This window comes from Lepus europaeus, chromosome 21, assembly GCF_033115175.1.
Source record: "Lepus europaeus isolate LE1 chromosome 21, mLepTim1.pri, whole genome shotgun sequence".
Taxonomy (NCBI): domain Eukaryota; kingdom Metazoa; phylum Chordata; class Mammalia; order Lagomorpha; family Leporidae; genus Lepus; species Lepus europaeus.
In genome coordinates this window covers 1396734-1411317 of record NC_084847.1, presented here as the reverse complement: position 1 = coordinate 1411317, position 14584 = coordinate 1396734, and the positions used below count along the sequence as shown (strand labels likewise).

Here is a 14584-nt window from a genome sequence, read left to right as displayed (position 1 = left end):
CTCCATCCCTGCTGTGCCCTCTCCCCTGGTGTGGGCTGGGATAGGGTGGGGAGTGGTGGCCCCTCACCACTGTGTGGTTACAGGGCTCCCTGAAAACCCTGCCCAATTCTCCTCTCTCCCAGGGACATAAGCAACAACAAGATTTCTACATTAGAAGAAGGAGTATTTGCTAATTTATTTAATTTAAGTGAAATGTAAGTTGTTTTCCTTTGATGGGCCCCACCCTCCCCTCTGCCCTCCTGACCTGGCCCTGCCCCTCCCACATTGGAGCCCAGACCCCGGGGGCAGTTTGCTTAGAGCCCTGTGGAGCTGGACAGCCAGCCACAGCGGCGGGAGGAGGCTCTTCTGCCTGGGAGACCCCACACGCGCCCCTCCCTGCAGAAACCTGGGCAGGAACCCGTTGCAGTGTGACTGTGGCCTGGCGTGGCTACCACGCTGGGCGGAGGAGCAGCGGGTCCGCGTGGTCCAGCCCGAGGCGGCCATGTGTGCGGGGCCGGGCCCTCTGGCCGGCCGGCCTGTCCTCAGCACGCCCTTGCTGGATGGTGGCTGCGGTGAGTGCGAGCGGGTGGGCTGCTGGGTTCTTCCCTGCCGGCTGGCACTTGGGCCAGATGGACCCCCAGCCTCGCAGGGGCAGCAGGTGGAGGCCCAGAGGAGACGGGAGCCGGGGATCAGGAAGGCCCAAGCAGGGGTAGGGGGCCCCGCGAGTGCCATGGAGCCACGCGCTGAGTGGCCTGGCTGGCTCTCGCAGGGGAGAAGTTTGTCGCCTGCGTCCCGGACAACAGCTCAGGCGCTGTGGCGACCGTGGCCTTCTCCACTGCTCACGAGGACCCGCTGACCCCTGAGGCCTGCGGCGCCTTCTGCTTCTCCGCTGGCCAGGGCCTCGCTGCCCTCTCCCAGCAGGGCCAGTGCCTGTGTGGGGTGGACCAGCCCCTCAACAGCTCCTCGGCCTGCCTGTCCTGGTGCTCCGGCCCCCATCTGTACCCCAGTCCCGCCTGCAGGGGCCCAACCCTGCTGCAGCATGTCTTCCCTGCCTCCCTGGGGGCGGTCCTGGAGGGGCCCCGTGGACCCCTGGCCTCTGGCCAGCCCGCAGCTTTCCATATCACCGCTCCCCTCCCTGTCCGCTCCACAAGCTGGGACTTCGGCGATGGCTCCCCCAAGATGGACATAGCTGGTCCTGCCGCTGCCCACCGCTTCCTGCTACCAGGGCACTATCGTGTGACGGCTGTGCTGGCCTTGGGGGCTGGCTCGGCCCTGCTGGGGACAGAGGTGTGGATAGAGGCAGCGCCCGCTGCCCTGGAGCTTGTGTGCCCGCCCTCGGTGCGCAGTGACGAGAGCCTCATTCTCGGGCTCCAGAACCGCGGTGGCTCCGGCCTCGAGGCCACCTACAGCATCACGACGCTCGGCGCGGAGCCGGCCCGAGGTGGGTGCCCCTCCCTGCTGAGCCCTGGTCGCCCCGTCCTTTCCCTACAGCAAGCCTGGGGGAGGGGGCGAGGCTGCACCACAGCCCTGGACACATGCTGACGCCCTCTCCTCCGTGGCCTCCGGCCCCCAGTGGTGCACCCGCTCTGCTCCTCGGACACAGAGGTCTTCCCTGGCAATGGGCACTGCTACCGCCTGGTGGCGGAGAAGGCTCCCTGGCTGCAGGCACAGGAGCAGTGCCGGGCCTGGGCCGGGGCCGCCCTGGCCATGGTGGACAGTCCTGCCATCCAGCACTTCCTGGTCTCCCAAGTTACCAGGTACTCGCCCTCATCCCCCATGGAGGCCATGGAGCAGGGAGGAGGGTTCAGGTGTGACCGCGGAGGCCACCCCGCTGCCTACTTCTCTCCTCTCCCGGGCCCTCCCTCCTGGAGAGGGGGGCACTGGCACACCCCACTGCTGCAAGGCACTTCTCCCTTCCTTGGTCTTCCCAGCTCTGGGCCCGGTCCCCCTCTTGTCACCTGTGATGAGGTTGGTGGGATGGGGACCAGACCCCACCTTTGCTGGACGCCCACGTGCTGGGAAGGGGCCGAGACTTCTGCCCAGAGCAGTTAAGGCCCTGCCCCGTCGTTCCTGGTCACGGAGGGGAGGGTGGATGCTGGTGGGTTCTTTTTCTCAGCTTTGTATAGGGATAAAAAGCCAGGGAACAATTTGCAGAGAGGCGGAAACTTTTATTTGATTGGAAGCGACAGAGAGGCGAGCAGGCGGAGTGCCCGAGCAGACGCTGGCTCCGCGGGAGGCTCTGGGTGTTGAAGGCATTGCTGTGTTCATTGGTCATCCTGTTGGGGGTGCCCATTGGATAGGGGTTTCACATACGTATGTCGATTGGCTTGGGGCTCAAGGAGAGAGTGAGGGTCTCCTGGAGGCCGTCTCCTTAGGGGCTCAGAGCCCCTTCCCCTGCCAGCTGAGTGGAGCATTGCACCCACCCTGAAGGCGGGATTTTAGGCCGCAAGGTCACACATGCAGCACAGAGGTGTGGGGGATGCCGGTGGTCTGGAGACGGCCTTCCGGCCACGGCTGACAGCCTGCTTGTGAGGGACATTCTACCTGTGTCTGAAGGGGCCACAGACCCAGCCCCCTGGCCGGCCTCACCTGGGTTGTTTGGTGAACAGGAGCAGCACTCAGAGCTGGGTGCCGGGGGGCTGCAGCCCCGTGAGCCCAGCTTGGCCTGGGCACAGTCCCTCCCTCCCGCGCTCGCACTCCTGAGCAGTGCCTGTGCCGTCTGCCTGCACACCAGGACCCGTGTGCGTGGCTACAAGCCACTCCTAAGGAGAGGATTCTGGCCGCAGGGGTGCCCTGTTTGGGAGCTGACAGGAGGGTGTCTTGGTCCCCATGTACTGCACTGGAAGGTGAGGCGCGAGAGCCCGGGTCAGGCTGGAGGCAGCGCCCGCAAGGACTCTGTGGCGTGCTCACTGCCTGGGGGGTGGGGGGGTGTTGCTGCGGGCCCACCAGCTCATGTGCCCGAGCCTCAGGTTCCTATCTGGAAAACAAGGACAGGGATCGGGCCCCTGGGCACAGCGGGCCACAGAGAGAGGAGCCCCTGAGCTCCCTGTGTCCCTGCTGTCCGCCCACAGGAGCCTGGACGTGTGGATTGGCTTCTCGGCTGTGCAGGGAACAGAGGCGGAGGGGGGCTCGGCCCCTCAGGGCGAGGCCTTCAGCCTGGAGAGCTGCCAGAACTGGCTGCCAGGGGAGCCGCACCCAGCCACCGCCGAGCACTGCGTGCGGCTCGGGCCCGCCGGGCAGTGCAACACGGACCTGTGCTCCGCGCCACACAGCTACGTCTGCGAGCTGCGGCCTGGAGGTGCGGGGCTGCCGGGCAGGGTCCCTGTGGGCTCGCGCTCGCCGAGGCTCTGCTCCGGGGGAGCTGGGGTGCAGCTGCCAGTGCTCAGACCCCAGGCTGGCCCTGCCCGGGGTCTCCCACCCCACCCCTCCGCCGTCCTCGGCCTGGGACCAGCGCCTCACTGCACGCTCGCCACCTGCAGGCCCTGTGCAGGACGCTGAGAACGTGCTCGTGGGCGTGCCCAGCGGGGACCTGCAGGGACTCCCCAGGCCACTGGCACCGCAGGAAATCCTCCTTGTCCCCCGGGAGCCCGTGGAGGTAGGCGCCCCACCCTCCCCACGCCGTCCCAGAGCTGGGGGGCCTTGCCTGCCCCGCTGCCCTGTGCTGGCTGTTGAAGACGTCTGTGCCGGGGTACAGTGAGGAGCACAGACGCCGAGGTGAAGGACCCTCGTGTCACCGAAGTCTCGGCGTCTGTGAGCTGTTCTAAAAGCCGACGGGAGGCTGCTGCTCTCGGTGGCTGGGCCGGGATTTCCCCCAGATGCCGTGGAATGAGGCCGTGGTGGCCACGTGAGGGCGCTGCTGGGGCCTGGGGAGCCCTGCCTGGGGGGAGGGGGTCCTCAGAGCTGAGGCAGCCCCCCTGCCCCACCAGGTCATGGTGTTCCCTGGCCTGAGCCCGAGCCGTGAAGCCTTCCTCACCGCCGCTGAGTTTGGGACCCAGGAGCTCAGGCAGCCCGCCCAGCTGCGGCTGCAGGTGCACCGGCCCTCAGGAGAAGGTGGGGCTCCCAGTGCGGTGGGAGTTGGGGGCTCGGGGTGGCCTCTGAACTCTCCCGTCTGCTGGCCTCCACCTCGAGGTGGCCTGAGAGCAGGTCTGCAGACTTGTCCCAGCCATCCCACTGGCCTGGTGGCAGGGGTGGGACCCAGGAGGCACGGGGCCGGAGGCGCTGCAGTGGTGCGAGCGCCGTCCGGGCGCTGGGTCTTCCCGTCCTCAGGAGCCTCAGGAAACAGCAGTGAGCCTCAGAGTGGGACCCTGGACAACAGGACGGAGCCGGCCGTCGAGTGCCTGCCCGGGGGGTGCAACTGCTCTGCAGCCCGTGTCTGTGAACGGCCGGCCGCCTGCTGCCACCCTCAGGCCTGTGCCAACAGGTCGACGGGGCCCTGGCGCCCTGGGGCCGCCTACACGCTGTGGAGGGAGTTCCTCTTCTCCGTGCCTGCGGGGCCTCCCGCACAATACTCGGTGCGTGTCCCAGTCCGGGTCCCTGCCCCTCAGCTGTCCAAGGCTGGGGTCTTCTCACCCGCCACGCATGCAGCCCCAGGCTGCTGCCTGCCCCCTGAGCCCTTCCCCCAGGCTAAGATGCTGTCTCCCGGCCTTTGCCCTTCTCAGCAACCTCTTGGCGCCTTCCCCAGCCAGGGCCGCCCTCCCTATGCCTTCCCCGTGCGTGGCTGTCAGTCGGCAGCAGGGGTTGGGGGGGGACGGGGCAGGAACCCCTGTGAAGCGTGGTCAGTGATGCTGAGGAGCCGGCTGGGGTCCTGCACGCAGTGGCCCCTCTAGGCCCCGACAGAGGCCGTGATGCAGCCCCACCTTGCTCTGTCCTAGGTCACCTTCAGCGGCCAGGACGTCCCCGTGCTCCCTGGTGACCTCATTGGCCTGCAGCATGACGCTGGCCCAGGTGCCTTCCTGCACTGCCCCCTGGCTCCCAGCCAGCCTGGCCCCGAGGCCCCATACCTCTCCACCAACACCTCCACCTGGCTGGCCCACCTGCCCGCCCAGCTGGAGGGAGCACCTGCCGGCCACGCCTGCACCCTGTGGCTGCTTGCGGCCACGGAACAGCTCACCCCACTGCTGGGCCTGAGGCCCAACCCTGGGCTGCAGCATCCCGGGCGTTATGAGGTCCGAGCCACTGTGGGCAACTCCGTGTCCAGGCACAACCTGTCCTGCAGCTTCAGTGTGGTGTCCCCGGTGGCCGGACTGCGTGTCGCCCACCCCGCCCTCCACGACGGCCGCCTCTACGTGCCGACCAGCGGCTCAGCCTTGGTGCTCCAGGTGGACTCTGGTGCCAACGCCACTGCCACGGCTCGCTGGCCCGGGGGCAACGCCAGCGCCCCCTTCGTGGCTGCCTGCCCCCCTGCCACGGCCGTCCTCGTGCCTGCCTGCACTCAGGAGACCAACGACACCCTCTTCTCGGTGTTGGTGCTGCCCACGCTCGGGGAGGGGGAGCACGCGCTGGAGATCGTGGCCGAGAACAGTGCCAGCCAGGCCAACCTCAGCCTGCGGGTGACCGCAGAGGAGCCCATCCGTGGCCTCCGTGCCACGCCCAGCCCCGAAGCCCGTGTCCTGCAGGGCGTCCTGGTGGTGAGTGTGGCCTGTGCCCCGACCCCATCCCGTCAGACAACACGCAGAGGGCGGCCTGTGCCACCCAGTTCAGTGCTGGGACTTCGGGCGGCTGAGTCCCGGGCCGCCACCTCGTCTCTAGTGATCACAGGGTCAGCTGAGAGCCCCTCACCCACCTCCCACGTTTCCAAAACAAGACCCTGTGCTCTGGCCCCGAGTCCAGCTGTGTTCCCGGGTATTCCCGGCACCGGTGCCGGAGGAAGTGGGTTCTGAGTCCTGTGGCAAGCTGCCTGCTGCTACCGCCACGTGGGGACAGGCACCTCCCTGGACACCAGGGCTCAGGCGTTTCCGACAGCCCTCAGTGTGACCTGTGCCGTTGTGCCCCTGGCTTCACTGTCGGGAACCTGCTCTGTGTGCTGGCCCAGGAGATATTCAGCCCTGAGCCGTCTGCCGAGGGGCTCGGGAGGAGTCCTGGGATCTGGCTTTGCAGACTTGAGATGGTGCCCACACTGATGACGCCCACTTCACAGACGGGGAGACTGAGGTCCAGGACAGGCAGGGCATAGCCAAGGCCACATGGCTGGAGGTTGGAGACCTGACCTTGACCTGGGTTATCGGTATTCCCACACCGGGTATACCCCATGCCCAGAGCAGACCTGGGGCACCTCCGTGCCTCCACCACGTGGGTGTCGTGGTTCAGCCAGGTGTGTAGCTCTCCAGCAGCCCTGTGAGTAGGTGTGTCCAGTTGTGAGCAGGTGGCCATCGGCAGTCCTGCAGGATGGCATGTCGAGGCTGGCTGTGGGCAGGGGGCCGTCGGCATCCCTGTGGGTAGTTGTCCAGCTTGGTTGTGGACAGAGGCCGTCGGCATCCCTGTGGGTAGGCGTGTCCAGCCTGGTTGTGGACAGAGGCCGTCGGCATCCCTGTGGGTAGGCGTGTCCAGGCTGGTTGTGGGCAGGGGCCGTCGGCATCCCTGTGGGTAGGCGTGTCCAGGCTGGTTGTGGGCAGGGGGCCGTCGGCATCCCTGTGGGTAGGCGTGTCCAGGCTGGTTGTGGGCAGGGGGCCGTCGCCATCCCTGTGGGTAGTTGTCCAGCCTGGTTGTGGACAGAAGCCGTCGGCATCCCTGTGGGTAGGCGTGTCCAGGCTGGTTGTGGACAGAGGCCGTCGGCATCCCTGTGGGTAGGCGTGTCCAGGCTGGTTGTGGGCAGGGGGCCGTCGCCATCCCTGTGGGTAGTTGTCCAGGCTGGTTGTGGACAGAGGCCGTCGGCATCCCTGTGGGTAGGCGTGTCCAGGCTGGTTGTGGACAGAGGCCGTCGGCATCCCTGTGGGTAGGCGTGGGCAGGGGCCGTCGGCATCCCTGTGGGTAGTTGTCCAGGCTGGTTGTGGGCAGGGGCCGTCGGCATCCCTGTGGGTAGGTGTGGGCAGGGGGCTGTCGGCAGGCCTGCTGGATCAGGCGGTGTCCACCCTCCCCCCTGGTTAGAGGTACAGCCCCGTGGTGGAGGCCGGCTCCGATGTGCTGTTCCGCTGGACCATCGACGACAAGCAGTCCCTGACCTTCCACAACGTGGTCTTCAACGTCATCTACCAGAGCGCCGCCGTCTTCAAGCTCTCGGTAGGCGGCCGGCGGGTGGGGGCTTGGGCCGCTCACCTCTGCCCTCTCCACTCTGCTTTGCTTTGCCTGGAGAACCGTGCCGCGGCCGTGGGTGAGTGCAGGCATCCGCCCTCGCTCGCCTGAGCGCCCACGCCCACTGACCTCTGTCTGCAGCTCACGGCCTCCAACCACGTGAGCAACGTCACCGTGAACTACAACGTCACTGTGGAGCGGATGAACAGGATGCGGGGCCTGCGGGTGTCTGTGGTGCCGGCCGTGCTGTCCCCCAACACCACGCTGGCGCTGACGGCCAGTGTGCTGGTGGACTCGGCCGTGGAGGTGGCCTTCCTGTGAGTGCTCTGCGCCCAGTCGGGGAGCCTGCCCCCAGCCGCTGACCTTGGCTGTGGGACCCCAAGCCGGGGGGTTGCTTCTCTGAGGCTGTCTCCTTCTCTGTCAGAGGTGCTGGGTGCAGGGGGCCCCTGGTCAGGCAGGCTGGGTGTGGGGCCCCTGCCCCTCCGGAGCCAGCCGACAGCCCGCCCACTGCCCTGGCAGGTGGACCTTTGGGGACGGGGAGCAGGTGCTGGGCCAGTTCAAGCCTCCATACGATGAGTCCTTCCAGGCCCCAGACCCTGCTGTGGCCCAGGTGCTGGTGGAGCACAATGCCACCCACGTTTACACCAGTCCAGGTGAGGGGCAGGTGCTCCCCGAGGGACAACCCCTCACGCGTGCCGGGCCTGGCTGGGGGGCGCAGGGCGGAGTGGGGCCCGGAGGCCCTGATCTGAGTCTGCCGGCCGGAAACCGCGCTGGCCGTCCCTGCCCTCAAGCGTTTTGGAGATGAGAGCGGGGAAGTCACCTTTTGATCCTTGCCCTTTGCTGGCCCAGGCCTGGTCTTCCCTGCCTCTTGCTCCCCCTGGACGCTGGGTCTGGCCATGTCCTGCAGGAGCTCCTGGGCTGGGTGTGGGGTGTGTGGGCTGAGCCACACGTGCACCGCAGACGGGCACCCTCTGCTCAGCACCGGGTGCCAGGCAAGGGCTCTGGTGTCCCCACAGGCGAGTACAACCTGACCGTGCTGGTGTCCAACACCTTCGAGAACCTGACGCAGCAGGTGCCGGTGAGTGTGCGCACCACGCTGCCCACAGTGGTGGTGGGCATGAGCAGCAGTGTCTTGGTGGCTGGCCGGCCCGTCACCTTCTTTCCACACCCGCCACCCCCACCTGGTGGCATCCTGTACTCGTGGGACTTCGGGGACGGCTCTGCTGTCCTGGCACAGAGCCAGCCGGCGGTTAACCACACCTATGCCTCGAGGGGCAGCTACCGTGTCTGCCTGGAGCTCAACAACACGGTGAGCAGCGTGGCGGCACGTGCCGACGTGCTTGTCTTGGAGGAGCTGCGGGGCCTGAGCGTGCACCTCAGCCCAGCTGTGGAGCAGGGCGCCCCCGCCCTGGTCAGCGCCACGGTGGAGGCCGGCGACAACGTCACCTGGACGTTCGACATGGGGGACGGCACGGTGTTCACGGGTCCCGAGGCCCAGGCGCAGCACGTGTACCTGCGGGCGCAGAACTACACGGTGACCGTAGGTGCGGCCAGTCCCGCGGGCCACCTGGCGCAGTCGCTGCCCGTGCAGGTCTTTGTCCTGGAGGTGCTGCGCATTGAGCCCTCCGGCTGTGTCCCCACGCAGCCTGCTGTCCAGCTCACGGCTCACGTCACCGGCGACCCCACCTGCTACCTCTTCGACTGGACCTTTGGTGACGGCTCCTCAAACACGAGCATCCGGGGGCGGCCAACGGTGACGCACAGCTTCCCACGGAGCGGCACGTTCCCCCTGGTGCTGGTGCTGTCGAGCCGGGTGAACAAGGCGCACTACTTCACCAGCGTCTGCGTGGAGCCCGAGCTGGGCAACGTCACCCTGCAGCCCGAGAGGCAGTTTGTGCGGCCTGGGGACGAGGCCCGCCTGGTGGCGCACGCCTGGCCCCTGTTTCCCTACCGCTACACCTGGGACTCGGGCGCCGAGTCCGCTGCCCCTGCCCGTGCTGGGGGCCCTGAAGCGACGTTCACTTACCGAGAGCCGGGCTCCTACCTGGTGACAGTCACCGTGTCCAACAACGTGTCGGCCGCCAACGACTCGGCGCTCGTGGAGGTGCAGGAGCCCGTGGTGCTCACAGGCGTCAGGGTCAACGGCTCCCGCGCGCTGGAGCTGCAGAAGCCCTACCTGTTCTCGGCCGTGGGCCGTGGGCGCCCGGCCTCCTACCTGTGGGAGCTGGGGGACGGGGCCTGGCTCGAGGGCCCGGAGGTCACCCACGCCTACAACAGCACTGGCGACTTCACCGTCAGGGTTGCTGCCTGGAACGAGGTGAGCCGCGGCGCGTCCCAGCTCAACGTCACCGTGAAGCGGCGTGTCCGGGGCCTGAGCGTCAACGCCAGCCGCACGGCGGTGCCACTCAACAGCAGTGTGAGCTTCAGCACCTCGCTGGAGGCGGGCAGCGACGTGCGCTACTCCTGGGTGCTGTGTGACCGCTGCACGCCCATCCCCGGGGGCCCCACCATCTCCTACACCTTCCGCTCGGTGGGCACCTTCAACATCATCGTCACGGCGGAGAACGAGGTGGGCGCCGTGCAGGACAGCATCTTCATCTACGTCCAGCAGCTCATCGAGGGGCTGCAGGTGGCAGGCGGCGCCGGCGCCTGCTGCTTCCCCACCAACCACACGCTGCAGCTGCAGGCCATGGTGAGAGAGGGCACCAACATCTCCTACAGCTGGACTGCCCAGCGGGAGGGCGGCCCGCCCCTCACCGGCAGCGGCAAGGGCTTCTTGCTCACCGCACTCGAGCCCGGCACCTACCACGTCCAGCTGCGGGCTACCAACATGCTGGGCAGTGCCCTGGCCAACCGCACTGTGGCCTTTGTGGAGCCCGTGGGGTGGCTGACCGTGGCCGCCTCCCCCAACCCGGCTGCCGTCAATGCGAGCGTCACCCTCAGTGCTGAGCTGGCCGGTGGCAGTGGCGTGGTTTACACATGGTCCCTGGGGGAAGAGCTGAGCTGGGAGACGCTCATGCCGTCCACAACCCATGCCTTTGCCACATCTGGCCTGCACCTTGTCACGGTCACGGCAGGGAATCAGCTGGGCTTGGCCAATGCCACCGTTGAGGTGGCTGTGCAGGTGCCTGTGAGCGGCCTCACCATCGAGACTGGCGGCCTGGACGGCAGCTTCGTGCCTGCTGGCTCCACTGTGCCCTTCTGGGGGCAGCTGGCCTCGGGCACCAATGTGAGCTGGTGCTGGGCTGTGCCCGGCGGCAGCAAGTGCGGCCAGTATGTCACCGTGGGCTTCCCTGACGCCGGCGCCGTCTCTATCCAGCTCAACGCCTCCAACGCGGTCAGCTGGCTCCTAGCCCTGCACAACCTCACGGTGGAGGAGCCTGTCGTGGGCCTGGTACTGTGGGCCAGCCGCGAGGTGGTGGCTCCCGGGCAGCCAGTCCACTTTCAGATCCTGCTGGCTGCCGGCTCAGCTGTCACCTTCCGCCTGCAGGTCGACGGGGCTGGCCCCGAGGTGCTGCCCGGGCCCTACTTTTCCCGCAGCTTTGCCTGGGTTGGGGACCATGTGGTGAGCATACAGGCCGAGAACCACGTGAGCCGGGCCCAGGCGCAGGTGCGCGTCTCGGTGTTGGAGCCCGTCGGTGGACTGCAGGTGCCCAATTGCTGCGAGGCAGGCATCCCCACAGGCGCCGAGCAGAACTTCACGGCGCGGGTGCTGCGCGGCTCCCGTGTCGCCTACGCCTGGTACTTCTCCCTGCAGAAGGTCCAGGGTGACTCGCTGGTCATCCTGTCGGGCCGTGACGTCACCTACACCCCCGTGGCCGCGGGGCTGCTAGAGATCCATGTGCGTGCCTTCAACGAGCTGGGCGGTGTGAACCTCACGCTGGCCGTGGAGGTCCAGGACGTCATCCGGCACGTGGCGCTGCGCAGCGGCCGCTGCTTCACCAACCGCTCCGCCCGCTTTGAGGCCGCCACGAGTCCCAGCCCCCGGCGCGTGGCCTACCGCTGGGCCTTTGGGGATGGCACTCCTGTGCGCGACACGGAAGAGCCCTGGGCCGACCACCGCTACTCGCAGCCTGGGGACTACCGCGTGGAGGTGAACGCCTCCAACCTGGTGAGCTTCTTTGTGGCGCAGGCCACGGTGACCGTCCAGGTGCTGGCCTGCAGGGAGCCCGAGGTGGATGTGGCCCTGCCCCTGCAGGTCCTCATGCGGCGCTCCCAGCGCAACTACCTGGAGGCGCACGTGGACCTGCGCGACTGCGTCACCTACCAGACCGAGTACCGCTGGGAGGTGTACCGCACTGCCAGCTGCCAGCGGCTGGGCCATGGGTCTCGAGTGGCCCTGCCTGGCGTGGACGTGAGCCGGCCCCAGCTGGTGGTGCCGCGGCTGGCGCTGCCCGTGGGCCACTATTGCTTTGTGTTTGTGGTGTCGTTCGGGGACACGCCGCTGGCACGCAGCATCCAGGCCAACGTGACCGTGGCCCCCGAGCGCCTGGTGCCCATCATCGAGGGCGGTTCGTATCGCGTGTGGTCAGACACGCAGGACCTGGTGCTGGACGGCAGTGAGTCCTATGACCCTAACCTGGAGGAAGGCGACCAGACGCCCCTGAGCTGCCACTGGGCCTGCGTGGCCTCGACACAGGTAGGCCGTGCCATGGGGCCACCTGTCCTGTCCCCTTTGTCACGTGCCCCATATCCGGCGAGCCTGATGGGGCCTGGCCTCTGGCTTCTTGGGCTTGGTCCCAGCGTGGGTGGGGGCCTCTGCGGCTCTTGTCGTCCAGGCTCTGCTCCAAGGCCGCCCGGGGCCCTCTCACCACGCCCCCCCCCCCCCCCCCCGCTTGTCACGTGTAGAATGAGGCTGGTGGGTGCACACTGAACTTTGGGCCACGGGGGAGCAGCGTGGTCACCATCCCCCGGGAGCGCCTGGAAGCCGGCGTGGAGTACACCTTCAACCTCACCGTGTGGAAGGCAGGCCGGAGGGAAGAGGCCACCAGCCAGACGGTGGGTGCTGCCCCAACCCCATGGGCCCTGTGTCCACGCACAGAGCTCAGCACCACCACTGCCCCCCTCTTCCCCTAAGAGGCTGTGTTCACTCGCACCTGATTTGGACTTAAATTCTATTAGCTAAACATCGACGTTAACATTGCTTGTTTGGGTATTGGAACTCGGCTGCACGTGAAACACACCAGCTCTGGTGTTGGTAAAAGCAGCTGTGTCCTGACAGCCGTGCCCCCTTCCCACCCCAGATGGCTGCTGTCCCCGTCCCTGTGCCCTGGTCTCCTCTGCGTGCTCCCCTGCACTGCTGTAGCCAGGAGGGCCGGCAACACCGTGCGGTGACCCCAGCCCCCTGGCCCAGGAGGGCCGGCAACACCGTGCGGTGACCCCGGCCCCCTGGCGGCTGCTGGCGGCTGCCCCGGGCCGGGTCTGCCCTGCTGCACCAGGCCTTCCTCTGCCTACCTGCCTGGGAGGGCCCCACCCGGAGGGGCCTGGTGCAGAAGGGCGCGGGAGCCCGAGATGGCAGTGGAGGTCTGCGCGCAGCTGTGGCTCAGCCTGGTGGTGCGGCAGGCCCGCGTCACCACTGCCCCGGGCGGGCATCCGGCATCTGGAGCTCGAGTGGAGTGGGAGCCCGGCCAGGGGCGCCGGCCTTCCTGCCGGGGAGCAGCCCGGCCACGTCCCCACGTGGACAGACGCGGAGGCCTGATCGGTCACCCCGCCCCCGCCAGGTGCTGATCCGGAGCGGCCGAGTGCCCATCGTGTCCTTGGAGTGCGTGTCCTGCAAGGCGCAGGCGGTTTACGAAGTGAGCCGCAGCTCCTACGTGTACCTGGAGGGTCGCTGCTACAACTGCAGCCGGGGCTCCAAGCGAGGGGTGAGTGGGGGGAGGGGCGGGGGGGCGGGGTCCCCGCTCCGTGCTGGCGCTCAGCGCCCCGCTGTCCCCACTGTCCCCGCAGCGCTGGGCGGCGCGCACCTTCAGCAACAAGACGCTGGTGCTGGACGAGACGACCACGTCCACCGGCAGCGCGGGCATGCGGCTGGTGGTGCGGCGCGGCGCGCTGCGGGACGGCGAGGGCTACACGTTCACGCTCACGGTGCTGGGCCAGTCGGGCGAGGAGGAGGGCTGCGCCTCCATCCGGCTCGCCCCGAACCGCCCGCCGCTCGGGGGCGCCTGCCGCCTCTTCCCGCAGGGCGCCGTGCGCGCGCTCACCACCAAGGTGCACTTCGAATGCACAGGTGAGCGCGCCCGCGGCGGGGCCGGGGCCGGGGCGGGCGGCGCGGGGCTCTGGCTGACGGTGCCGCCCGCAGGGTGGCGGGACGCCGAGGACGCGGGCGCGCCGCTGGTGTACGCGCTGCTGCTGCGCCGCTGTCGCCAGGGCCACTGCGAGGAGTTCTGCGTCTACAAGGGCAGCCTGTCCGCCTACGCGGCCGTGCTGCCGCCCGGCTTCCGGCCGCGCTTCCACGTGGGCCTGGCGGTGCTGGTGCAAGACCAGCTGGGCGCCGCCGTGGTCGCCCTCAACAGGTGAGCTGGCCCTGCCGGGGCGCGGGCGCGGGCCCCCGCCGGCCTGCTCACGCCCGGCCGCCGCCCCCCCAGGTCTCTGGTCATCTCCCTGCCCGAGCCAGACGGCGGCTCCCCTGGCCTCACGGCCTGGCTGCACGGCCTCACGGCCACCGTGCTGCCGGGGCTGCTGCGGCAGGCCGACCCCCAGCACGTCATTGAGTACTCGCTGGCCCTGGTCACCGTGCTGAACGAGGTCAGTGCACCTGCCCGCGCGTGCCTGCCCCCGCGTGCCCGGCCCCCCCTCCCCAGCGCGCCTGCCCCCGCAGCCCCCGCGCCCGGCCTGCCCCCCCCCGCAGCCCTCCCCCCCGCGCCCTGACGCCGTGTGCCCGCTGCCCGCCCAGCACGAGCAGGCCGCAGACGGGGCCGCGGGGGCAGAGCAGGAGCAGCAGCTGCGAGCCCAGGTGCGGAAGAACATAACGGAGACCCTGGTCTCCCTGCGCGTCAACACGGTGGACGACATCCAGCAGGTGGCCGCGGCGCTGGCCCAGTGCACGGTAGGGGCGGGGCCCGGGGCGGGGCCCGGGGCGGGCGGGGTATCCCTCTGGGCAGCCTCGCTTCCCCTGCTGTGCTGCTTCGGGTGTGAGCCCAGCAGGTGGCCCAGGGCGTTGGGAGCACCCGGGGTGGCGAGGGGTGGCAGGCAGAGGCCGCCCTGTGCCGCCCTGCTGGGCCCGCGCTTGCTCTCACCCCCCCACGTGGCTCACCTCTGGCCCGGCCGCTGAGGTGCAGACCAGGGAGTTGGCGTGTCCCATGGGGCTGCTGCGCCCGGCCTGCTGCAGGGCTGGCCGCCAGGTGGGGGTGATCTGTTGCCACGTGGCTCCTGTGGCCTT

The 14584-nt window shown here is 68.6% G+C and overlaps 1 protein-coding gene across 2 annotated transcripts in view; it reads left to right on the top strand.

Moving 5' to 3' along the window:
* The window catches only part of PKD1 (polycystin 1, transient receptor potential channel interacting), a 44321-nt gene that overhangs the window by 15522 nt on the left and 14215 nt on the right, over positions 1 to 14584 (top strand). For both annotated transcript variants that reach the window (XM_062180603.1, XM_062180604.1), the window contains exons 3-21: positions 123 to 194; positions 382 to 551; positions 749 to 1420; positions 1553 to 1736; positions 3051 to 3277; positions 3459 to 3574; positions 3906 to 4029; positions 4246 to 4490; positions 4851 to 5606; positions 7063 to 7194; positions 7348 to 7523; positions 7726 to 7859; positions 8223 to 11845; positions 12055 to 12204; positions 12927 to 13070; positions 13153 to 13432; positions 13505 to 13718; positions 13791 to 13950; positions 14099 to 14251. In XM_062180603.1, the coding sequence (XP_062036587.1) occupies positions 123 to 194; positions 382 to 551; positions 749 to 1420; positions 1553 to 1736; positions 3051 to 3277; positions 3459 to 3574; positions 3906 to 4029; positions 4246 to 4490; positions 4851 to 5606; positions 7063 to 7194; positions 7348 to 7523; positions 7726 to 7859; positions 8223 to 11845; positions 12055 to 12204; positions 12927 to 13070; positions 13153 to 13432; positions 13505 to 13718; positions 13791 to 13950; positions 14099 to 14251 (7732 nt within the window). The remainder of the gene's footprint in view (positions 1 to 122; positions 195 to 381; positions 552 to 748; positions 1421 to 1552; positions 1737 to 3050; positions 3278 to 3458; positions 3575 to 3905; positions 4030 to 4245; positions 4491 to 4850; positions 5607 to 7062; positions 7195 to 7347; positions 7524 to 7725; positions 7860 to 8222; positions 11846 to 12054; positions 12205 to 12926; positions 13071 to 13152; positions 13433 to 13504; positions 13719 to 13790; positions 13951 to 14098; positions 14252 to 14584) is intronic.